We start from the raw sequence: 26,528 nt of genomic DNA on the forward strand, positions 1-26,528 counted from the left end.
TGTTGTGAGACAGGGCAGAGAATTTGTTTTCTTGAGATTTGACATGTGGTATGTTGCACTTATGAAATGTTCATGGAAAGATTAAATGAAGGTTGAAATATGGCTTCTAGACATACAAGTTAAGAAAATAAGATCAGGAAAAAATACATGATTTTCAATCACAGTTCAGCTTCCTTTTAAAATCAAATTCATATTCAAATTTTGAAAGAATATAAATTACAATTACTTCCTGTGCAATTATTGGGCAATAATAAAAATTCCATTTCTTTTCCATTGGCTATTTTATCAGTAACTTGATCTAATAGTGATTTTACTACCAGAATATGATCCTTCTTATTATATGTGATCTGGCCATGGCTACTTTGCAATGCCATTGGCATCTATGTAATAAGTATGTGAGGCATTAGAACATTTGATACTTTTATCTTATATTTTAATTTACTGAATTTATTGGAGTGACATTGGTTAATAAAATTATATGTTTCAGATGTACAATTCTGTAATACATTATCCGTATATTGTACTGTGTGTTCACCACACCAAGTCAAGTCTCCTCACATCACCACTTATCTCCCCTTTACCCCCTTTTACCTCCCTCAACCCCCTTTCCCTTCTGGTATGTATCCATTGGTTCCATACATTATTGCTGCTGGAAAATGAATAATTACTATGTTATGAGAAAATGGCATTATTTGATAAAGAAAGTTGTTTTGAAATACATCCCTTTAAAGGAATATGTTTATGAAGATGTAAATTAACAATAGGTCATGCACTCCTTCACTTGCAGTAGTTTTTATTTTATCTCTAAATGTCTTTTTAATTAATTTCAGAGAGGAAGGGAGAGAGAGATAGAAACATCAATGATGAGAGAGAATCATTGATCGACTCTCTCCTGCATGTCCCACATGGGACCGAGCCCACAACTGGGGCATGTGGCCTGGCTGGGGATCAAACCATGACCTCCTGGTTCATAGGTTGATGCTCAACCACTGAGCCACACTGCTAGGCACAATAATTTTTAAACTTGAGTCTACATAATAATCACCTGGGAAATTGATTAAAATGTATAGTCCTAGACTATATGCTGAGAAAATCTCGTTCAGCAGGCCAGTAATCTGTGTGTAGTCTTTCATATAGTGTACTGGCCATATTTTTAAAAAACATTGAATTAGCAAGATAATGAAATATGGGCCAATTCCCACATCCTGGTTTTACACAATGCTGTCTGAAATAGGGAGAATGGAGACTTTCCTAGCAATATCGTAGTGAATTATGCTCATTTCCTTGGAATGCCACTACTTTCTGAAGAGGTTGGAGAACTCATCAAAATGTTATGAATTTATTATGTTAGTTAGTAAAAAACAAATTAGAAGCCTTATTTTTAACTAGAGGCCTGGTGCATGAAAAATGTGCACTGGGTGGAGGATCCCTCGGCCCAGCCTGCCCCCTCTCATAGCCCAGGAGCCCTCAGGGGATGTACTACTGACGGCTTAGGCCCGCTCCCACAGTCTGGCCTCCCTCTGCGGGAGGCTACCAGGCTGATCAGGGGAAGGTGCCACCCCATCACCCCACTGCTATTGTCACTGCTGGCCACCATGGCTGCCAGCCCTTGGCCTCGCTTCTTAGTTCTGGCCCCACCCCCTGCCCACGGGCAATCTGGGGCCATGTCGGCTCAGGGCGAGTTTGTGGGAGGTTGAGGCACAGCAGGTCGCACCCCGTCCAGCCTCTGCGGAGGCGTGGCACTGGGACTGGGCCCGCGCTGCTGCCCCTGTGACTGCCTCTGCGGAAGTGGCAGCACTGGGACCAGACCACGCAGCACCCTCTCCCTCTGACTCTGTGAAAGGGGCCTCGGCGCTGGACCAGCCCGCTCTGCAGCCTCTCTCTAGCCACCTATCCTGTGGCCTCTGCAAAAGGGGCCACAGTGCTGGACCAGCCCATGCCGAGGCCTCTCCTGCACCGCCTCTGCGAAAGGGGCTGCTGTGCTGTACTGGCCCGCACCGAGGCCTCTTCTGCAGCAGCGGTGGCGGCAGCAGTGGCAGTGGCCTCTCTCGTGGCCTCTGCGAAAGTGGCCATGATGCTGGACCAGCCCGCACTGCTGCCTCTCCCATGCCACGGGCCCTCGCAGCAGCTGTGGCTTTTGTCCGGAAGGATGTCTGGAAGACGTCCAGTCTAATTAGTGTATTACCCTTTTATTAGTATAGATTAGCGGTTCTCAACCTGTGGGTCGCGACCCCTTTGAGGGTTGAACGACCCTTTCACAGGGGTCGCCTAAGACCATTGGAAAACACATATGTAATTACATATTGTTTTTGTGATTAATCACTATGCTTTAATTATGTTCAATTTGTAACAATGAGAATACGCCCTGCATATCAGATATTTACATTATGATTCATAACAGTAGCAAAATTACAGTTATGAAGTAACAACGAAAATAATTTTATGGTTGGGGGTCACCACAACATGAGGAACTGTATTAAAGGGTCACGGCATTAGGAAGGTTGAGAACCACTGGTATAGATGGTCTAGAAGTTAGGAAATCACAACCCAGGGCAACTTATTTAACCTCTTACTTTTGAACTTTTCACAATCTGTAATAACACAGTACTAGCTCTGGTTTGTTTAGTTCTTTATAAAGTCATGTCCAACATACATTACAACATGTATCTGATGAGGATAAATTAAAGCAATAGACATGAAAGCATTTGGAGGGGAATAAAGGTGCTCTGGATATGCAAGGCATACTGTTTAGTGAGTCTGGAGGGCATATTATGGTTCACTATGATTATGTTAATTTTCAAACAGTTGTATACTTCTATACCAGATCAGAAGCAGATAAATGGATTTATTAGGCAAGTTGCTTCCTAGAACACTAACCTTGAATTCTTAAGCTCATTTCAGTTTTTGCTCATTGGCTTTTATAAAAAATGTAGTATCATAGCCCCAATCCAAATTCTAGCTGGGGGTCTTGAGGCTCTTAGGACGAAAAAATGTAGTTAACCAGGGAAAGAGGAATTAGAAGGAGATAGAGTGAGCAAAGAAATATTATCTTATAACTAAAAAAGATATCAATTTTCTTTCCTGAATGTCAGATTTAACAAGATCAAAATTATTACATGAGAAAAATTCCAAGAATTTTGAGGGTAAGGTCGTAACTTTGGAGAACAAAGCTTACTTGTATGCATATTTTCCAGCATGTTCATGGGGGAAAAATATACTCAGTCTTTAAAAAATCCTTTTAAATAATTGGTGCTACAAAGAAGGAGCAAAATTCTAGTAATGGTTAAAATTCAGTAGGATATAGGAACTGTGACTGAGATGACAAAGCAACTGATTGTGCTCATATAAAGAACATTGTGTGCCCAAAATTTTGACTGCTATTCAGGTCAAAGCTTTGAGGGATTTTGACCTTCTAAAACAGTAGCATGGCCAGAGATCAAAATGTGATAAAAAATCAACTGTGAGAGCTGCTGTCTTGCATTTCTAAGTCAGGTCTGTCTTGAATAATATCTGGACACAAGCAGAGGATGCTTAAGTTGATGTGAAAGCAACCTAAGAAAGTAGAGATACTTTCTTTTAAAAAAAGCGAATTTATTTTTCAGTGACAGTTAACATACAATATTATATACTAGTAGGTCTCAGGTGTGCAACATAGTTATTAGATATTTATATAATTTATTTTTTGTTTCTAAAAGTTAGAAAGAATAATAGTCCTTGCTATGTGGATACTTAAAATAAGAAAAGGGAGCAAATGAAATATATCCTGGATTAACTTACTTAAGTTTTCAGATGACCCTGTTTCCTCTCAATATTTTATAAATATGCTTGTTGAAATTCAAACTGTTTCTTTCCTAAATGATGTGATCCTGAGGCACATATTTTTATCTTGATTATAATTAGGTAATATGATAGTCAAAAATTCATTATAGTTACTACTTTAAAGTTAAATGTATTTTAAGTGATTTGAAATATTTTCCCCATTTAACTGAAATCATATCTACTATGGAAAGTCATACTGTTTAGTGAATCTATAAACCACATTATTCATATGGTTTATAACTTATTGTGGTAATTTATATTAAATTTGACATCAGATATTTAGTTGTAACAATGTATCTATCTAGATAAGTACAGAAGTTCCATAATTTTGTGATTTTTTAGCAGAGTAAATTATCTTCTTTGCCAGGAATAAGAAACATTCTATGACTCACCTAAGACCACAGACTTTATTCCCATTTCATGAATATTTTGCTGTACTATTAATGAACATTTTTGCAATGTTCTGAACTATGAGCACAAATATCTCAAAGATAAAATTAACATGCTCAGAATTCCCCATCCTTGAACATAAGCGTATGCAACATATGTCTGTCTATATTCATAGATGCCCAAATAAAGTGGTCATTGTGTCTGTATCTATTCTATATCATCTATGTTCTTATGAGAGTTTTAAAACTCTTCCTAGACATGTGGATAGTGTAAAACACAGTTGAAGATAATAAGCCATTTTTTTTTCATAATACCAGATATACAAATAGAGTGATGCAAAATTATTAAGATGAAAATTTCTTTATTTGCCTTTCTTTTCTGAGTTTTTTTTCTCATTTTCTAGAGATCCTGTTTTTACTTCCCATAAAATATTTTCCGTGCATCTTCTGACTGCACCTATTCTCAAAGCATTATTTTGTAGCATATTGATACTTGAAATGTAGTTACAATTGGTTTCTCTATTTTCTTTTTGTTGATTATATTAATTAAAAATATTATAATGTCTTTCAGTTGCCAACCCTTTATGTAGCTTCCTGAAAGCTTTCCAAGCCTAATCAACCCACTGCCAATTAAAAAAAATTAAATGGTTTTATAAAACCTCAAATTAAAATAAAATTCCTTTACTTATTTGAGGTTTCTGTCTTATTTAAATTTATGGACTAACCATCTTGAATTTTAGAACATCTGATTATTGCTTAGATTAAAGGTTTTATTAGAAAAACTTGAAGTTATATTTTAAATAACTTGGGAAATTAACTATATCCTTTTGCAACCTCCAACTAAAATAGGTGTTTGGGATTTGGCCTTAAGTATCAGTACACTTGATTTTATGTTTTAAATTCATTATCAACAACAACATGAAATGTTGTAGGCACTGAAAATTTAAGAGATGAGAGCTGAATTAGCTGTTGGAATTTCTCATTCCTTATTTATAAAATGAGAAGTTTGGACAGGAAAGATCTCTATAGTGTCTTCCTATTCCAAATGTCCATGATATGTTTCTCTTTTCTTGAAATTTTATATAAAACTCTGGAGTGATTAGTGAAGAGATTCCAATTATCTCTGCTATGTAAGTCTCAGAGTTGGCTGGAAGATGATAATGAAAATAAAATTATCTTCCTATTCAAAAAGACTGACATCTGAAATGTTTACATTTCACTCATCATGAAAATGTAATTAAAATACCATAAAGATAAAAATACTCAGCATCTATGTGATACATCTGTTATCTACTGACAATAAATGAAATAACACATAAAGAAAGATACAAGTTCTTTTCCTAAATGCATGCTTGATAATCTGCATTTCTAGTTACAGAATATATTTTACTACTTAAAATCAGATGGTGTGTAGAGGAAGGTCATGTGGATCAGAAAAAATAAATCTCGTTGCTTCTTAAATTTCTTAAGATTCAGTTAATTCAGATAGTTGTTCAAATTCTGTGTTTAATATGAATTCTGAATCCCACATATATCTCCTCTTTCTGTCAATTTGTATGAAAGCTAATTTGAAATGAGGGACAAAATATGTACATAAAATCGAACAGTTTTGTAGAATAAGCCTTCTGTATTATCATACAATATTTTATTTCAGATAGGAGGAAGACTTCCTTTATTATGTCTTAGGAATATTGACTCTAATTGTGGTCATGATCCCAATGTCACTGTCTATTCAAGAAATTACATAGCCTTATTTCCAGTACCAAACAGGGTAACAGTTAAATATTAAAATCTTGTCACCAAGCCATTGCCATGAACTTTAGCTAGCACTTCTTGTACACTTAGCTTTGGCAATTTCTCTGTACTCTTTCATGAGATAGAGCATTTTATAGAGTGTTGATTGATAAATCAGCTCCCTTTGTGAACACCTGATCTTTAACCCAGGTTTATCATAATGTACAGCATATAAGTTACTTCACTGCCTTGTGCTGCCATTCCTACAGTGATAGTTTTCAGCCTGGCTACCAATTCTCAGCTAAAGCAGTTACTGAGCTTATGCAGTATGTTTTAAGCTCTAGAAGTACAATGCCTCTATCTATTAAAAATCAGTGATCACCCCAAGGTTATGTACATACAAAAAACACAGGAGTAAAAAGGGACATATGTAAAACTTTCAATACTAAAGAATTTTAGAAAATGATCTACATAATGAAGGGCATATGGGGGTGAGTGGAAATTGAGCCTAAATGACCAACAAAATAAAACATATTCAAGTTAAAGCTCAAAAACAAACAAACAAAAAACCCACACACAGGGAAAATGTTGATCCACAGTTGTCAACCTCATCATATTTTTAAATAAATCAGGTGCATTGCGTTTGATTGATTTTGTACAGATTTAATTATAATTTGTGAAGAGCTCAAAGCAATAAAAATAGTCACCACGTGCATTTTCATTCTTCTGACATTATATGTGTATATCTGTGCATAGGAGCACACTCACCCAGCTACATTACTTAAAGGAAAATTGCCATTCAGAAACCTGAACAGGTGTTGCAGCAAGTGAGCATATCTACTAAGAGCTGGCTGAAGGAAATATCAGACTTGGGTTTATAGCTCTGCTCAGCCACTGGCAAGCTGTATCTACATCAAATTTTACCTGCCATCTATTAAATGGGAATAATATTAATATGTATTCTTAGGGCCCTTGTAAGGTAATGACAGCTACCACTTGTTAAGCCTTTATCTCAGATACTATTCTAATTATTTTAAATAAGATAATGAATGCAAAGTAGTTAGCGTAATTCCTGGGACATTTAAAGAGCCTCAGAATTGGTAGCTATTATTATAAGTATTAGTATTTTAATAATAAGATAAATTAAATAACTAATCCTTAATAACTTGAATCTCTTTTTTATTTTTCAATTATTGAATCTCTTTTTGTAAGTTTCTTTAAATGTTGAAATAGTGGAATATCTTGCAAGGCAAGAAAAAGAAATCTTTAACCCCAAGGAACTTAGAAGGGCAAGAATATTTAAATAATTAAATGGAAAATTAAAAGATGCAACTAAGAATATAGGCCAAAAATAAGAGAAAAATATCAGCACCAAAAAGTTAATTTAAAAAGTAAGAATAAGGCTTGGCCTGTGTGCTAAGTGGTCAAGTGTTGGCCCAAGAACCAGGAGGTCAGAGTTTGATTCCTGGTCAGGGCACTTGCCCAGGTTACTGGCTCAATCCCCAATAGGGGGCGAGCAGGAGGCAGCTGATTGATGTGATCTTTCAATATCTTTCTCTCTTCCTCTCTAAAAGCAATAAAAACATATTTTTTTAAAAAAGAGAATACGTTGTAAATATAACTACTTGCCCTTGAGAAACTGCAGACAGTAGTGCTAAAGCAGTGGTTCTCAACCTTCGGGCCCTTTAAATACAGTTCCTCATGTTGTGACCCAACAATAAAATTATTTTCGTTGCTACTTCATAACTGTTTTGTTGCTACTGTTAGGTATCGTAATGTAAATATCTGATATGCATTATGGTCTTAGGCGACCCCTGTGAAAGGGTCATTCGACCACCAAAGGGGTCGCGACCCACAGGTTGAGAACCACTATAAGAAATGTTATATAAAACTCTGGAGTAATTAGTGAAGAGATTCCAACTATCTCTGCTATGTCAGTCTCAGAGTCAGTCATTGTATGACTTTTTATATCCTTAATGGGGGGATGAGGACACATTTGTAATACCTTAACCAATAAAGAAATTAAAGATAAAATAAAATAAAATAAAATAAAATAAAATAAAATAAAATAAAAATTATTTTTTATTTTATTTTTTTCTGATTTCTGCATTTTATTCAGATTATTTTACATATGTCTCCTTTTTTTCCCCCTTGACCTTCCCTCGGCCTCCTCTACCCCCCCCCCCCCAGTGTCTTGTGTCCATTGGTTATGCTTATATGCATGCATATAAGTCTTTCGGTTGATCTCTTACCAACCCCAAACCCTCCCCAGCCTTCCCGCTGTAGTTTGACAGTCTTTAAATGTATATGTATTTCCTCTCCAAAATATGCATTTTAAACAAATGGAAGAGAATATAGTAAGAAAGAATTTTACTTTTTGAGAGCAGTTTCCCACAGTACTATAATGTAAAACTTTCCAATGGCATTTAAAAATATTTTAAGTGTGTATAATGTTTTATCCTTTATCACATGCATGTAGTATAAATTATTTAAACCAAGGGTGGGGAACCACTTTTCTGCCCAGGGCCATTTGGATATTTAAAACATCATTTTCAGGCCATACAAAATTATCAACTTAAAAATTAGCCTGCTATATTTGGTCAAACATTTAATTCACTCACCCTTAATACCTTGGCAGGGCCAGAACAAATGATTTTGTAAGCTTTATGCACCCTGTGGGCCCGACGTTCCTCTACCCTGAAAACCATCACTTACAGACTTTAGGATATTTCCAGCATTTTACTCTTATAAATGACCCTATGAACTGGAATAAATGTTATATGCAGCCTTCAGCATCAAAATAAATGTAAAGGTTAAGATACTATCTAAGGAAAATTTCTTTTTTAATTTTAAAAGAAATTCCTTGCTTACTATGTATTTAGTGCATGTGATTATTTTGCATGTTTACATTTTTCAGGTGACACTCACCCTATCTCACAATTATTTGTGTGGTTGTCACCTTCACTACTGTGCTGTACGATCCCCCCAAATAGAGATTTCATTTTATTCATTTCTGAATGCCCTGTTCAATGCATGTTGTAATTTAATTGAAACCTTGTGATTCAGCAGCTGAGTAACTCAGACAGTTTTAGATATCTTTCTCTGTCTATGGTGTCCAAAGCAGGGAATCTAGGTTTTCAACCACCAATCAGATTAAATCTAATTCTAAAAAATAACTAGTATTTATTATAGAGCTTAGAAATGAGACTTACCAGAGTCATGATAATCAAGCTTCAGATCTTTAAGACAATTAGGCAGAAACAATACTCAACTTATCCTGTGTTGGCCCAGGTTCAAAATAAATTTTTAATGAGTGAAGTCATAGTAAGGCAGGCTTCCACTAGGTGTGTTGATCTCTGCCAATGGGAAAATTTGATGCAATATATTTTTAATGATTCCAATATATAATTGTTTATGGTCAATATAAGCATGGGGAAATTGAATACATGACCAAATGTTTTTTATTCTTATACTAGAGGCCCAATGCAAGAAACTCGTGTAAGGGGCTTGGCCCCCTCTGTGGTGGCAGCTGCCTCGGCCCCTGCCTGCTGCCGCGACCACTGGCCTCTGCCTTGGCCCTTGCCACTGCGGTGGCCACCTCGGCCCTTGCAGCCCTGGCTTGGTCCAGAAGGTCATCTGGAAGGACATTCAGTCTAATGAGCATATTATGCTTTTATTATTATAGGTGGAGTAGGTATTGAAAGTAGTTACTGATTTATTATACATAAGAAACAGTTGTTTTCTTATTTCTTTACCCCAAAGGAAATGAAGTGCTATTTTCAATTATAGTATAGTAATGAATATAATATAGAAAAATTACAGATCCATATCCTGCTATTCTTTAAAAATAATTATTTTTCTTTCTTATAAGGTTTGCTATATTCTTAAAGATAATTTTGTAATATGTCATGTTACTACTAGAGGCCCGGTGCATGAAATTCATGCATGAGTGGTGTCCCTCAGCCCAGCCTGTACCCTCTCTAATCCGGGAACCCTCAGGGGATATCTGACTGCCGGTTTAAGCCTGATGCCTGCAGGATCAGGCCTAAACCAGCAGTTGAACATCCCTCTTGCAATCCAGGACTGCTGGCTCCTAACCGCTCACCTTCTGCTTGCCTGATCACCCCTAACCACTCTGCCTGCCTGCCTGATGACCCTAACTGCTCCCCTGCCTGCCTGATTACCCCTAACCACCTCTGCCTGCCTGCCTGATCACCTATAATCTCTCTGTCTGCCTGTCTGATCGCCCTAACTGCTTTCCACTGCCGACCTGATCCCCCAAACTGCTCTCCCCTGCCAGCCTGATCGCCCCTAACTGCCTCTGCCTTGGCCCTGCCACCTTGGCTTTGTCTGGAAGGATGTCCGGAAGGTCGCCCAGATGATGTCCAGTCTAATTAGCATATGGCCCTTTTATTAGTATAGATTTCCTTTACCCTCCATGAACACATCTATCCAATTTTATAATAGGCATCAATAAGAAAATATAAAATTATAGAAATTAATTCCTTAACCAAATATTCAATAGCACATATGTTCCATAACATTATATATAACTGTGAAAAATAGCATTGTGTTTTCAGAATCTGCATTCTGGTGAATGCAGTTATAAAATTAGAAATTCTGAACAATATTCTTTTCAGCCCATCATTGTATGCAAAAATGTTTACTCATGGTTAAAAAATGAAATGCTCTTGCCCTGACCAGTTTGGCTCAGTGGATAGAGCATCGGCCTGTGTACTCAAGGGTCCCAGGTTCAATTCCAGTCAAGGGCATGTACGTTGGTTGTGGGCATATCCCCAGTGGGAGGTATGCAGGAGGCAACTAATTGATGTTTCTCTCTCATCAATGTTTCTAACTCTCTATCCCTCTCCCTTCCTCTCTGTAAAAAATATCAATAAAATGTATTTTTTTTAAATGAAATGCTCTTGGAACCCTTAAAAACTACATTTTCTTTTTTATTAAAGGTAAACTTAATTTGACCATGTAATGGTAATTTTGTGTTGAGTGCAATTAAATTTGAGGTTATATTTTCAGCACTTAAAAAAAAACACTCTTGTTACTTTCTACTTGCATTTGGCATAACTTGTCAATGGACTGTATAATTATTGTTTGAAGTGAAGTAATTGATTCTGAATAATGAATCTATGGACATCTTAGAGATGATAAAACTTGTACTATACACATGTAGAAACTCAGTACGTCATAATATCCTCTTTAAAAAAACTAGACTCCCAAAATGCAAGTTCCTGAGGCCTTGACATATGTACAAATGTGGCTTGCACAAAGTGTAGCACTTTTAAAATGTGTTTGTTAAAAGCAATTTTTACACAAGACATCATGACAAAGGATTTAATTATTTTCAGTTGCCTATTTAGAAGCTGAAATACGAAGATCCTGAGGCTTCCTTGATTTCCTCTCACTGAAGGAATCAGTTATAGGATAGGAGGCAGGGAGGTCACCACAAACCCTTTTCGTATCGCTTGGCAAGTTCAGGAAATCAATAAAACTAATTTTGGCCTCAACCAGATCCTATAAGTACCTATAAGTGGATCCAGTATAGGTGTGTTTTGGTCTCCTTGGAAACTGGTCTTCCGAATAATTTGTATTTCTAGAAGGGTAATGATTAACATCCCAAGAAGGAATTTTTCAGTCCTCATAGCAGGAGGACTCAAGAGAATTGGTGGTTCAGGAAGAAAGGTACTTCACTATTATGACTTGTCTGTCTTGCAGTGCCCATGAACTGAGGTAGTGGCCTGTCATGACTTGAGTCACAAGCCATATTGTTCCAAAAAATAATGATCTGTGCATAAAATTTTTAACAGGTCTGAACAGAATGTCAGTGTGTTTTTATTTTTTAAATATATATTTTTATTGATTTCAGAGATGAGTGGAAGGAGAGAGATAGAGATAGAAATATCGATGATGAGAAAGAATCATTGATTGGTTGCCTCCTGCATGCCCTACATGGAGGATCGAGTCAGCAACCTGGGCATGTACCCTGATCAGGAATAGAACCGTGATCTCCTGGTTCATAGGTCGATGCTCAACCACTGAGCCATGCCAGCTGGGCAGTAATTGTGTTTTTAAGCTAATAAGACTCTTTAATGCTAACTTTGGAAACTAATTTTTTAAATATTTTAACATATTTACTAATTTAAAACAAACAAGATTAGTGTGCTTTTTAACATTTGAATAACATTAAGTTCAAATGTATTTCTGGACTAACAGGCACTTTATGTTAACCTTTTATTGTAATTTTAAAGGACATTTCATTTATTTGCATAAAAAGTTATTTATTATGAAGTTCATATAATTTTGTTTTATATATATAAAATAAATAATTATTATATACGATAAACAAAGATGCATTCAATAAACTATTTAGCAAACATCTACAATGTGCCAGGCCATGGGATTGGTGCTGGGATATATTAGCAAAATTTAATTAATGTTGTAAACACTTTAAACAGTATGTCTAATTAAATGTCAGAATATCACTCAGCGTTTCTCCTTTGCCCCCCTTATTTCCCATAGCTTGACTAATAACTGGAGGAGACACTAAGTATACTTCTGGTTTTGAGATTACTTTCATTTGCAATTTCAGTCAACGTAAGTTAGATAAAACAATTTGATTTGGGTTCATGTTGGTGCTATTTTGATCTGAAGGGCAATTTACCAACAAGCAGGAACAGTTTCATTATTTTCCTTCACCATTCCAAGCAGTCTTTACTGAAGTCTTTCAAGCAATGTGTGACCTCTATTTCAATACTTCTCGCAGATTTCACAGACTGTCACCACCACTCAGCCATCACTAACACAGACAACTGTAATGGAAACTGTAACTATGGTGACCACGAGAGAACAAATCCTGGTAAAGCATGCCCAAGAGGAACTCCCACCGCCACCTCCCCAAAAGAAGAGACAGATTCTTGTGGATTCCGAAATTAGGAAAAGGTGAGAGGATTTTACTCCTGTTTTTTTCTTCAAGCAAAGAGTAACTGTTTAGCAGGAAAACTCATTTTCATCTATAGTGATGGCAGTGTTTTTACTTAAACAATATTTCTAGAAGCCTCAGGTGCCTGTAATGTCAGTTAAGCTAGTGAAAAGAATTATGAAGTGAATTTTGAAATTTGCCCAAGCAATCACTATCCCAACAAAAACTGAATCTTTATTGGAAATACTGTTTTCTGGATTGAAAGAAGAAACTATGTGTGATGAACTACCATGGATGCATTTTAATCCTGAAAATTTCTATTTTTTTTTCTTTTAAAAAGCTTGCTGGTTCAATGCCTGTTTTAGTATTAAATACTGCTCCCCCCGCCCAGTAATGGAAAGTACATTTTCATGAAGGAAAACACCTATAATAGACAAGATCCATTCTGCCAATTTATGAGAACATAATGTCTCAATCTGCACAGCCTAAATCAGGAGTCATTAATTACAGAACAGATTTCCTCTTCTTTGATATTTATAAAGTCTTATCATGAACGTGTTAGAATTTTTAACTGGTATTTTTGTGGATATTCTCAACTAGACATTGTAGATAAGTTAGGTATTATGTAACTCAGTGGATATATTACAATGATGGGAATAAAATTTCATAAGTGCAAAACCAGCATGAGAAGAATAAAAATGGTACAATTTCATTCCAATCATAGTTCTAAGATTGAAGAAGAACATTAAAATTTGCCTTATGTTTCTAGGCAACATATATTTAAGAATGCATGGAACACTTGACATTAGAATTTGTATATACAAGGGTATAGAAATAGGAGAAGAAGAACACGTACCTAAAAATAGTGAGTCAGATATTCTAGGCAAAGGAAAAAGAAAACATTAAAGAAGCTACTCACATTATTTGGGACTTTCAATATTTCTCTATTCATCCGTGACTTATACTTTCATAATTCCACAATAAACCATTAGGCATTTCTACCTAATTGTATCTGGTTGGCTGAGTGAATCCTCTTGTCCAGAGGTCAGCAAACTTAAGCCTATAGGCTAAATCCAGTTCACTGTTAGGTTTTATATAGCTCATGAGCTAAGAATTGTTTTTATATTTTTAAATGGTTGAAAACTAAAAAAAAAAAGTATATTTCATGATGCGAAAGTTTGATGACATTCCAATGTTAGTGTCCATAAATAAGGTCTTAGAGAAACATAGCTACACTCATTGATTTATGTATCATAAGTGGTTGCTTTTATATTACAGCTAGAGACCCAGTGCACAAAATTTGTGCACTCGGGCGGGGGTCCCTCAGTCTGGCCTGCACCCTCTTGCAATCCAGGAGCCCTCAGGGGATGTCTGACTGATGGCTTAGACCCACTCATCAGTCGGACATCCTTAGCGCTACTGTGGAGGTGGGAGAGGCTTCTGGCTGAGCAGCACTCCCCCTGTGGGAGTGCACTGACTACCAGGGGACAGCTCCTGTGTTGAGCGAGATCAGGACAAAACCGGCTCTCTAACATCCCTCGAGGGGTCCTGGATTGCAAGAGGCTGCAGGCCAGGCCGAGGGACCCCACTGGTGCATAATCAGGGCTGGGGAGGGACACGGGAAGTTGGCCAGCTGGGGAGGGACTGTGAGAGGGCTCCAGGGCATGTCTGGCCCATCTTACTCAGTCCTGATCAGCCGGACCCCAGCAGCAAGCTAACCTATTGGTCGAAGCGACTGCCTGCTGGTGGCCAGTACATGTCATAGTGACTGATCGACTGGTTGAATGTCTGCCCCCTGGTGGTCAGTGCAAGTCATAATGAGCGGTTGAGCAGCCTTAGCATATCATTAGCATATTACGCTTTGATTGGTTGAACAGACGATCGGGCACTTAGCATATTAGGCTTTTATTATATAGGATGACAGTGTTATTGTCAAAGAGACTATATGGCCCACAAAGCCTAAAATATTTACCATCTGGCCCCTCATAGGAAAAGTTTGCTGACCCTTGTTCCAGTGAAATGGTTCTCAAGTCTTTGAATATTAGTGTTCTATTTGGGACAACAACTTCTAAGGACTCTACTCATGCTAGTAGTTGAATTTGTAACATTCATTGATAGAGAAAGAACATAATGGCAAAAATAAATCAGTAAAGCTCTTAATGAATTTGCTTTTCATTAATCATAGTAGCATGGAAACTAATTTAATGTCATGTTTAATATGTGTCTAAATGCTTAGTGGGCACATGGATTTATGGATCCTTTGCAACAACCCAATAGCACTTCAAGAATTTTCTAACCAGAGCAATATAGGAACCTAATTGCCTTCCCCTCCCTATGTGTTCAGCAATCTCCGAATACAGAAATTGACAGGGCAAGTTGACTCATGTCAATCTCTGTCTTCAAAAGCTTATTCTTGCCTTCTGTTTGGGAAATGTGTTTGGTTAGGAAAAAAATGTGGTGTGATTCCTTTTTGTATTCAGGAAAGTGTGGCTAGTGGTGAAATATTTTGTCTCCTAAATTCTGTTTGTATCATATGCGCTCAGCAGTTTTCATAAGTGCCTGGAATGAGATGTGCAAGTGGGAACAAAAAGAATGCATTACTTAAATAATAGCTAACAGTTATTGAGGGTTTTATTATGTGCTCAGCACTACATTAAATGCTTTATCTGCATAGCTCATTTATTCTTCCCAGTAACCCTACAAAATAGGTACAGCTATTATTACTGTTACACACGGCTACAGACTAACTAAGCCAGGATTTCAACTGAGGTAGACTGACTGCAGGATGTGGATTGTGTAGTAAAGTGTTTCTTCAGTAGTTATATAACTAAGGTGATCTTATGTCTTGTTTTGCCTGAATCCATTCTGATTATACCTTTTGTCCCAGCATAATAGTATGTAGCATCAACTTTCACTCTCAAATGAGTCCTGATTTGGACCGTACAACATGCACACTCTATATAAGACTAGACTGCTAAATTTAGACTGAACAAAAAAGAGCAATTGAGCAAATATTTAGGAGCAATTAAACCTTATAGGTAGTAATTGCCTACTGGATAGAATCTGGTCAAAATATTATAGTCCTTCAGGAGGTATCAAGCATACATGACGTAAAGGTTGATAGTGGATAGGGACCTTCTCTTGTTCACTTAATTGTCGAGACTACAGTTGACATGCTGATCTTTTGAAACTCTTTTAAAAATGATCTCCTTTTTCAACTTCTCTGACACACTACTGGCTTTGCTCCTACACTCTTTATCTGACTTGTTTTCCTCCTTTTGCTGAATTCCTATGATAGTGTCTCATAAATCGATCTTTTTGCCCTTCTGACTCCTTTACCTGAATTGTCTCCTCTCATTGATTCAAGTATGGATGTCAGTGAATTACTCCCAAATCTTATAGCTCCATATCTGACTCCCTTCCTCAAATTTCACTTATACATCTTTAGAGCAATGATCTGGGTATTTCTACTTGTGCATACAGCCAGTGGTTCAATTTTGTTTTTATCAAATGCAAACATTTGTTGCCACTAACAAACCAAACCTAGTTACTCATACATTGCACACATATTTTACTTATTATAATTCATTGCCTTTGTGTCTAAAAGAGTAGCAGATATTGGAAAAAGCATGGACTTTGAAAACAGAATTATTCAGGTTTGAAGCCTGCCTGTTTTAATTACTAGCTTAAGATCCCAGGCAAATTTCTGAATATCTGTGCCTCAGATTCCCTATCCTAACATTATTAAATACTAACTGTAAGGATTAAGTAAGAATCATTTAATACAGTGTCTGGAAGGTAATAAGAATTCAGTACATGCAATAGCTCTTATTCTTGTTGTTTGATTATGGTGAATGTTGTAGAGGTAGAGGTGGTGGTGGAGGTTGTGGAGGTGATGGAGGTGTTAGAGATGGTGCTGATGGTATTAGGGTCAGTGGTAGTAGAAGTGGCAGTAGTCATTAAAGGTAGTGATGGAGGTGGAGGTGGAGATGGTGGTCATGTACTATTGGTGAAAAAAATCCCATAAGAAACTTCATCTCAAAGTTAATGAATACAATAATAAATGACTTCATTTTCCTCTTTAAAACACCACCTGACTTCTCCATTTCTTCTCTGACCTTGCTTCTTATTTACTTATTTATTTCTTTTGATTAATTACATTATATTATTTGATAAGTGAAGTCATTTTAGTCATTTCCTAATCATTCTAACTGCCAACTCCACAACCTAAGCTATATACCTCACTGTGGTGAGACTTGCTCCTCTTTCTGATTAATCTGCCTCAAATCAATGTGTCTAAAATGTCACTTTTATGCTAACTCTTCTGATGTGAGATCCTTATAACTCCAGTTGTCCCAAAATAAAACACAAGCCTCTTATTATGCTATTTGATATTATTTTTTCACCAAGTTTCTGTACAGCTTCCCCAAACTCTTTGCGCTTTAGTCAATTACATTACATACATTCTTTTTGCTATGTGCCTTAATGTCACCCACATAAATTTTTCTCATCACCAATCACAACAAAGGAATCCTATTACTGTACTCGTTTGTACTTTGCTTAGATTCCATATATGGTGTCATGTATATAATAAATAATCAAATATTTATGGAAAGAGTGAATAATACAGCCCAACTAATTATGATAACTAAAATTTTATATTATAGTAGCATTTAAGAATTCTACCTAGCTCTTCATGGAATTGTTTTTAATAATAAACAAATGAACATTCTAATAATCTTTAGTAATTCTGATTTTATCAATTAAGATATCATTGTTTACTCAAAACCATTAAGGGATTTAAAATTCTGCTTTGTACCACACTATAGTTTCTTAATTACCTAAGGTACAGTTAATTGGTTTCTTAATAATTACATGGTTTCTGCATTTGTCATATTTACTGCATAAATTGTCCTCCTTTCACTAAGATATACAAAAGTGTTTGATGATCTTAGGTCACAAGGTAATTATTTCTAACAGTAAATTATCCCTGAAATTCAGTGACATGATTTTGCATATAGGTAATTATCAGAGTATGGAACTCAGTCAGATTAAACCTAGATCTATTATTTAGTTAATTGGAATTTATCGAGAGACTCATTTCTAATCATGTAGCAGTTATTTTAAGATAACTTTTTACAAAAGCTTTTATTTACATTTTTGTATCAACCAGGTGAAACTGATGGCAAATTGAATATTTTTAAAGTAAATGCCATTTCAGTGAAGATAATTTCCTCAAGTATAGTATTAACAAATGAATATCTTTTACCTCCAGAGATATACAGAGGCATTTATAAATACCTAAATTCACCTAGTCTCTTTATCTTCTCCTAGGTATGCAGAGTATAAAGTTTGTTTTCTATGACAATTTCCCCAGTATTTACTAAATGATACAATACAGTGCCTAGACAATTACAGACCTGCAGTATTATTTAATTTTATATTTTTAGCTTAATTTTTTGTTTTGTTTTTATGTCTACTGACTCAAAGATGTGAATTAATGCCACATCCTTGGATAAGACATCTCTGCAATTTTATGAGATTAATGCCTAAACAATTCTGGTGTTAGATATTTATTTTAACTTGGATTACCAAATTGTAATCTGGAAGTTGTAAACTAGACCATTTTAACTTTACTTACAGAATGTAATTACATGATTAATGTGTGTAACAACTAAGTTTTAATTTTCTATATGATAAATTGATCCTGAAATACTTGAGTTGTTGTTCTCAGTAATAAAATTTTTGCCTCTTTTACAGTCTAGAAAAATAAAAGCTTGCTTCTTATATCTAAGGAGACTAGACTCTAGACCAGGGGTGGGCAAACTTTTTGAACTCGAGGGCCACAATGGGTTCTTAAACTGGACCGGAGGGCCGGAACAAAAGCATGGATGGAGTGTTTGTGTGAACTAATATAAATTCAAAGTAAACATCATTACATAAAAGGGTACGGTCTATTTTTTTTTTTTAGTTTTATTCATTTCAAATGGGCCAGATCCGGCCTTCGGGCCATAGTTTGCCCACGGCTGCTCTAGACTTTTCCATGGTTACACATTAATTGAGGTCCAGAAAGGTTAAATAAGTTGCTTTCAGTTGCAAAATAAGGACTAGTGCTTAGTTTCCTAATTTGAAGTTTTGTTATAGTTTCAACGTTCTGCTTCTTTTTATGTATTAGAGTCAAATGACCTTGGCCATCAACTCCAATTTTAATTTAGAAATTATTTTTTTGGTGAAGAATAGAAACCTACAAACCATCCTCAGATATCCCAAAAACATAACCATCCATTTAAAGTTCTTAAAATTATTTTGCCATATAAGTCAAGAATTAGTCAAGAAATATGTTTTGAAGAATATAGAAATGTGGATTCTGGAGGCCTAATACTAGGAAGTGACCAGAGAACAGTTAGAGCAGCAACACTCATAGTGCAGTGCATGAAGCAGGAGTATCACTTGGAGCTTATTGGAAATGCAGATTTAGGGTACTGGAAATATTGAGGGGAACACTATGTAAAGTATATGATTGTACACCTGAAACTAATACACAATATAATTGAAAGAAAAAATGAAATGCAGATTTGGGAGCTCTCCTCAAACTAGCTGAATCAGAAACTCTTCAGGTGGGCCCTGACATCTTTTACAAGCTCTCTATGTCATTCTGATAAACCTTACATTCTGAGAACTCTTGCACAAGAACAATGGTTCTCATATATTAGCATGTATTTGAATCATCTGGAGGGCTTGATAAAAGACAGATTCCTGGTCCCCATCAGAGTTTCTGACTCAGTAGGTTTGGGGTGATGCCTGAAAAAGCTTAATTTTTAACAAGTTCCAAGGTGATGCTGATACTGTTGGTTTAGGGCCCATGTCTTAGAAATCAGTGCACTGGAACATCATCTCAGGTATAACCCAACTCTTGTTCATCTTTCCCCCAACCAGCTGCAATAAGAGGAATCATCTACTCCAGGTTAGGCTAAATGATGCTACTGTTCCATCTTGTGACACCTCTCTTGCTTCATGTTGACATGATCTATTAATATGCCTATTTTACCCACTAGACCAGGGGTGGGCAAACTTTTTGACTCGAGGGCCACAATGGGTTCTTAAACTGGACCAGAGGGCCAGAACAAAAGCATGGATGGAGTGTTTGTGTGAACTAATATAAATTCAAAGTAAACATCATTACATAAAAGGGTACTTTTTTTTTTTTTTAGTTTTATTCATTTCAAACGGGCCGGATCCGGCCCTTGGGCCGTAGTTTGCCCGCGGCTGCACTAGACAAAGCTTCCCTGGACCATGGTCCATATCTTACTCCTGACCTGGAATGGGGTCTTCTATATGGTAGATGCCCAATACATGTTTTGACTGTAATGCACTATAATGGCAACTGACCCTGTAAGATCCTACACATTGCTCTGGATGTCTAGCTACAGCAGTTGTAGGAAAAATAACTCTTCCAGAATGCAAGGCATAGAGGAATGCCAGCAGGGAGAATGATTAGGCCATGTTTCCAGAACCATGACCTACATTTTTGTCTGTTCCTTGAGTGAAGAACATTTTGGTCACATTTATTCATCTAAAGGACACGTCGTTGAATGCAAAGATAAGTTGATTTTTACTGAGATCTAAAATACCTCTATTCTCTTACTTCTGCTTCTTTTTCTACCTCCTCATACTCTACATCAAGCACTGAAACTGCTCTCAGCAAGGTCACCAGAGAGCTCCTTAACTGCTAGCTCCAAAGTTCACTCTGCAGTTCTTATCCTTCTTGACCTTTGTGCTATGCTTGACGGTGATGATTAGTCCCTTCTTGAAACTTTCCTCTCAGTTTCTGGAACATTGCTCTCTCCTGTTTCTTTCCTCCTCTTGGCTTTCTCACCATGTCTTCTCAGCCGCCTCTTCTTATCCCTTTATTTGTCAGTCTCCACGAGATCAAACTTTGATTTCATTTTCTCTTTCTCAGGGCACTGTCATTTATAATATTGTCTTTATCAACCATCTATGTGTGATGATTTCCCAATTACTATATCCAGCTCATCCTGCCTCCTGATGTTTATACCTGTGTCATGCAAAGGTTTGTGGGGCCTGTAAATAGACCTGGACTTCTTACTGAAATCTCAATTGTGGTTCTGAAGTGTAGACTACACAACATTAGAGAGTATCATTCACAGCATAGTTTCTAAGAACAGTACCTTCTGGACTTAGTCAGTGAACAACTTGTGCAGCCATTCATAGTGGTCTCATATCGGCCACATCACTAAATCTCTCCAAGTAGGTCTATTAAATTCTCTGTAATTTAATTCTTTACATTCAGCCCTTCCCCCAGTTCGGTGTCTGATGACTTTCTGCAAGAAGTTCTCAACTGATTTCTCTGCTTTTTCTGTCACCTTTTTTTATTGATTCCAGAGAAAGGAAAGGAGGGAGGGAGGCAGGGAGCGAGGGAGGGAGGGAAGGAGGGAGGGAGGGAGGAATGAGATGTAAAAGAGAAACATCGACTAATTGTCTCTTGCATGTGTCCTGAATGGGGATCAAACCTGCAACTTGGGTATGTGCCCTGAATGGGAATTGAACTCCCCACCTTTTGGTATACAGGGCACTTTGTTCTTTATTAACCATACTCTCCACAGCCTCCTGAAGGATATCTGAAAATGCACTTTTAATTAGATCATTCCTCTGCCCATAATTCTTCAGATGCACAGCACAAAAATTTCTTTGTGATCTTTAGCTGCCTAACTCTCCAGCTTCACTACCTTCTACCCAGCCCATTAAAAAAAAAAAATCATGCCAGTGCTAGTCAACACAGTCTGCAAACTGTTTATTAGCAGGACACAATAAAATAAGGTTCTTGAGCCAGAATATAAATCAGTGCACTGCTTCCTTTGTCAAGAAAGTTTTGCAATTAAAAAGAAATCAGATAAAATAGCGACTTAGTTGATTTATACTCTGGTGACTTCTGTTGTCACAGTCTACTAACAAATAGTTCATAGAATGGCCACAAACTGCATATTTAGTGACACTGCCCTTCAATTGAGCTTTAATTAACTGCTGTCTGATCTCTACAAGCTCTATGCTTCCTCAAGTTTCCATTTCTTTGCATCTACTCTTCTCTCTACTTAAGATTCCCTTCTCATTACATTCCCTTTGCCCACTCCCACAGTTTTTTTCCCCCCAATTAACTGCCTTTTCTCTCTGTGAGCCTAATTTCCCAGACATTTTTCATCCTCACTAGTAAACCAATTAGAACACTTACATAATTTTACTGTAATAATTTTGAGTTTGTATATGCATATCTCCAGTTAACTCCTGAGAGCAGGAGCCATATCTTTTCAGTTCTAGAACTACAGTGCTTAACTCAGATGTTCGCAGATAGTAGTATCCAGTAATATTCTTCGTATATGAAATGAGGATTTGTCAGTGTCTTGTCAGGAAATTAGAAACCACTCTAGGTGTTTCATAAAGAGGAAACATTGCCCTAACCGGTTTGGCTCAGTGGATAGAGCGTCGGCCTGCGGACTGAAAGGTCCCAGGTTCGATTCTGGTCAAGGACGTGTACCTGGGTTGCGGGCATATCCCCAGTAGGAGATGTGCAGGAGGCAGCTGATCGATGTTTCTCTCTCATCGATGTTTCTAACTATCTCTCTCCCTTCTTCTCTGTAAAAAATCAATAAAATATATTTTTTTTAAAAAAGAAAGAGGAAACAATACAAGGAATTGGTTAAACAGGTGGTGGGAAACTGGGAAGCAGGGCAGGGGTTAGTGAGGCAACTCCAAAACACTAGTAACATCAGGAAGCTATGACGATGCCTAGAACTTGAGGAACAATGCAGGGAGGGGATGGTTCCAGAACCCCAAAGCTGGCACCTGCTAGCAGGGACTAACACAGTCAGGACTACCAAGCAGGAGCTTGGACCTATGGAGGGAGGGGCCATCCAGAGAAAACTGAAGCCACAGTGGAGGTTTATAACTGCCCTAGAAATGCCAGCAAAAGTGGTGTATGAAGGAAAAATACCTTGGTTTATCTCTTCCTTCTGCCCTCAAGTGTACTCTAATGCTTCCAATTTAGACAGATCCAAGTGGAAGCCAGAAGGCAAGCAGTGGTGGAAATGTACATCCCTCTGACACAGAGATGACAAGAGAAATGTGGAGAATGGATCTGAGAGTAGATGGGTCTATAACTGCACATATGAGTTCTGGCCTTGGATCTTCCACTTATAAGCTAAGGAACTAAAGCTAATCACTTAACCTTACTAGTATTCACAGAATCTATTTCTTCATCTCTGAATAGAATTTATATGACTTTCCTTGATTGTCCTCACACTATGGAAATTTTATTATACACATGTTTCTCTTTTTTACTTGTAATTTATTGTTCAATAGATAAATCATTGGCATTTCCCCTATTTTATTTTTTAAATTTATTAGGTGCTGGGAGCCGGTCCATCCTTGCTGTTTCAAGGGACCTGGCATATATGGCATACGGTTCTTAATATGTTTGCTCACCTTCTTGGCGCTGTGTTTTAACCAAAATCACCTCTCCGAGAAAGGTTGAATCCCCAGGTAGGGATTTTCCCCTGAAGTTAGGGAGGGAATAAAACCCCTCAACTAAGTGCCAGGCAGGTAATTAATCCCTTTAACTACGAACAATCATGCTTAAACTACATAATCTTTTCTCCCTGGAATGGAGATAAGAAACGCCCTAACCTTTGTAATAGAGATTGATAGGATTAAATCAACTGGTATAAATACAGTTGTAACAAGACAGAAAGACTCAGAACTCAGAACAGAATCAAGAAGACAGAACCTACACGGAGCCTAGAGACAGAAGAACTTCGCTGGAGAGAGCATGCCGGAGGATCCTGGAGAGGGACTGGCCTCGGAGCCTAGAGACAGAGCCTAGCGGGAGAACATGGCAAGGGATCCTGGACTGAACCTGACTACAGAGATTGGCAGGAGAACCTGACTGGAACCTGGACACTGAACCTGACTGGAGAGCCTGGACAGAACCTGGCTGGAGAACCTAGCGAGGGAACATGGCTACAGAACCTCGCTGGAGATCCGAAGCAGAACCTCTCTGGAGATCCGGGCTAGAGATCCTGGCTAGGCTGCTGATCAACTGAACCCTGTCTCCGTGTCATTCCTTCTTCGCCGACTCCGTCCACGCCTTTGGGGACCCCTGGACCCGCTGGGGCTGGACCCCGGCATCTGGCGCCCGAACAGAACAGGATTCCCCTAGGTAAGCCCCTCTCCCCCATTGAGAACCCCCACACTCGGGACGGATCAGACTCCACCGTAGGAAGAGGGTGGATAGTCTTCGCCGAATCCGTCCACACCTTTGGGAACCCCTGGAACAGGATTCCCTTAGGTAAGCCCCCCACATTGAGAACCCCACACTCGGGACGGATAGGACTCCACCAGGGTGCTACAGACCCCCCTATAGAGGATAAGTAGGGTAAGAAGGTGGATAGTACAGAACTTAGATTGAGAAGATGTGCCATACTGAGTCCAAAGAAAGAAGACTCTGTATTGATTCTTAGATTGAGAAGATGTGCCATACTGAGTCCAAAGAAAGAAGACTCTGTATTGATCTTTAGATTAAGAAGATGTGCGATACTGAGTCTAAAGAAAAAAGACTCCGTATTGATCTTTTAACATATATGCTTATTAGCAGAGGAATTAAGGTTACTCCCAGTCAGACAGAACATTTTATACAAGAAATACGTCCATGCTTTTCTGAGGAAGGAAAGGTGCCGGAAAGGTAAATGTAGAGGCATGGGAGAAGGTAGGCCCAAGGAGCCTTATCCTTAACCCCACTGCAGCCTTTCCACCCCGGGAAAGTGCAGGATTGGCAAGCTCTCCCTGGGGTGATAGATCAGGACTCAGGTAATAGCAGAAAGCGCCAATCCTACTCTTAAAATGGATACAAGAGAGCGTTTCAGGTTTTTCTTTTTAATGCTTGCTTTTAAAAAATAAAAAAGGGGGAATTTGCTGGGAGCCGGTCCATCCTTGCTGTTTCAAGGGACCTGGCATATATGGCATACGGTTCTTAATATGTTTGCTCACCTTCTTGGCGCTGTGTTTTAACCAAAATCACCTCTCCGAGAAAGGTTGAATCCCCAGGTAGGGATTTTCCCCTGAAGTTAGGGAGGGAATAAAACCCCTCAACTAAGTGCCAGGCAGGTAATTAATCCCTTTAACTACGAACAATCATGCTTAAACTACATAATCTTTTCTCCCTGGAATGGAGATAAGAAACGCCCTAACCTTTGTAATAGAGATTGATAGGATTAAATCAACTGGTATAAATACAGTTGTAACAAGACAGAAAGACTCAGAACTCAGAACAGAATCAAGAAGACAGAACCTACACGGAGCCTAGAGACAGAAGAACTTCGCTGGAGAGAGCATGCCGGAGGATCCTGGAGAGGGACTGGCCTCGGAGCCTAGAGACAGAGCCTAGCGGGAGAACATGGCAAGGGATCCTGGACTGAACCTGACTATAGAGATTGGCAGGAGAACCTGACTGGAACCTGGACACTGAACCTGACTGGAGAGCCTGGACAGAACCTGGCTGGAGAACCTAGCGAGGGAACATGGCTACAGAACCTCGCTGGAGATCCGAAGCAGAACCTCTCTGGAGATCCGGGCTAGAGATCCTGGCTAGGCTGCTGATCAACTGAACCCTGTCTCCGTGTCATTCCTTCTTCGCCGACTCCGTCCACGCCTTTGGGGACCCCTGGACCCGCTGGGGCTGGACCCCGGCAATTAGGGTGACATTGGTTAATAAAATTATATAGATTTCAAGTATACAGTTTGATGATACGTTATCTATATATGTTTCTTTGTTAGTACATGCAGACCCTGAGACTGAAAGTCTACCTCTGTAAGTGGAGGGTGGGGAGAGACTGAAGAAGGTCATTCCAGTCTAGAAAATAACAGAGTTTATTAAGGGAAACTTATATACGAGGAGCATCTTGAGGAGCTTCAAGACAAAGTGGATATCCTCTGTGCTGCTGTGCAAGTGTCAAAGAACTGTACAGGGTAAAAAGGGAGGGAATAATTACAGGTACTAGCACATGAATGCTACCAGGCATGGGAAATTATATACTTGACCAGGTTGGGACAAGGGCCTGTTCCAGGAACGAGTGCATACCAAGGGGCAGGGGAAGGGTGCTGATTCATGTCAGAATGAACATCAATTGCAATCAGACAGTCTCTCAGGGTGGGTTTGTGGTAAGTAGTATCTGGATTCAGTTCACAGGCCAGATAGTGATCTCAGCATGGAACAGTCTCAGCTCCACACTCTTGGTGATTGTTTAGGTAGAAATATACATCCTTGCCCCAGGAAAAAATTGAGTTTCTAGTTACTAATTTAGAAAAGATTTTACCAATTACCACATTTGTGTTATAATAGAAAATATTATTATTCTGACAGCTTCTGAGAATATTCTTTTTCTGATATCTTCCCTTGGGACAGCTAGGCCTCCAGGACTCTTCTGGAAAAAGTCCTAGTGGCAGTCATGACTTTTCCAGAAAAGCCTGTGTTGAAATTTTGGTCTTTTAACTTCTCGGTTTGTGCTCTCTGGGAATTTGACAAACCACTCTGAACCTGTTTGTTTTCACCAAGAAAATGGGAATAATTATAAGTCTGTTGCCAG

At 38.1% G+C, this 26,528-nt stretch overlaps 1 protein-coding gene across 3 annotated transcripts in view; it reads left to right on the plus strand.

The window, feature by feature from the left end:
• The window catches only part of DMD (dystrophin), a 2,282,236-nt gene that overhangs the window by 688,900 nt on the left and 1,566,808 nt on the right, over positions 1 to 26,528 (plus strand). For all 3 annotated transcript variants that reach the window (XM_059679269.1, XM_059679268.1, XM_059679270.1), the window contains exon 17: positions 12,721 to 12,896. In XM_059679269.1, coding sequence (XP_059535252.1) covers positions 12,721 to 12,896 — 176 coding nt within the window. The remainder of the gene's footprint in view (positions 1 to 12,720; positions 12,897 to 26,528) is intronic.

The sequence above is a fragment of the Myotis daubentonii genome, chromosome X (genome assembly GCF_963259705.1).
Source record: "Myotis daubentonii chromosome X, mMyoDau2.1, whole genome shotgun sequence".
NCBI lineage: Eukaryota > Metazoa > Chordata > Mammalia > Chiroptera > Vespertilionidae > Myotis > Myotis daubentonii.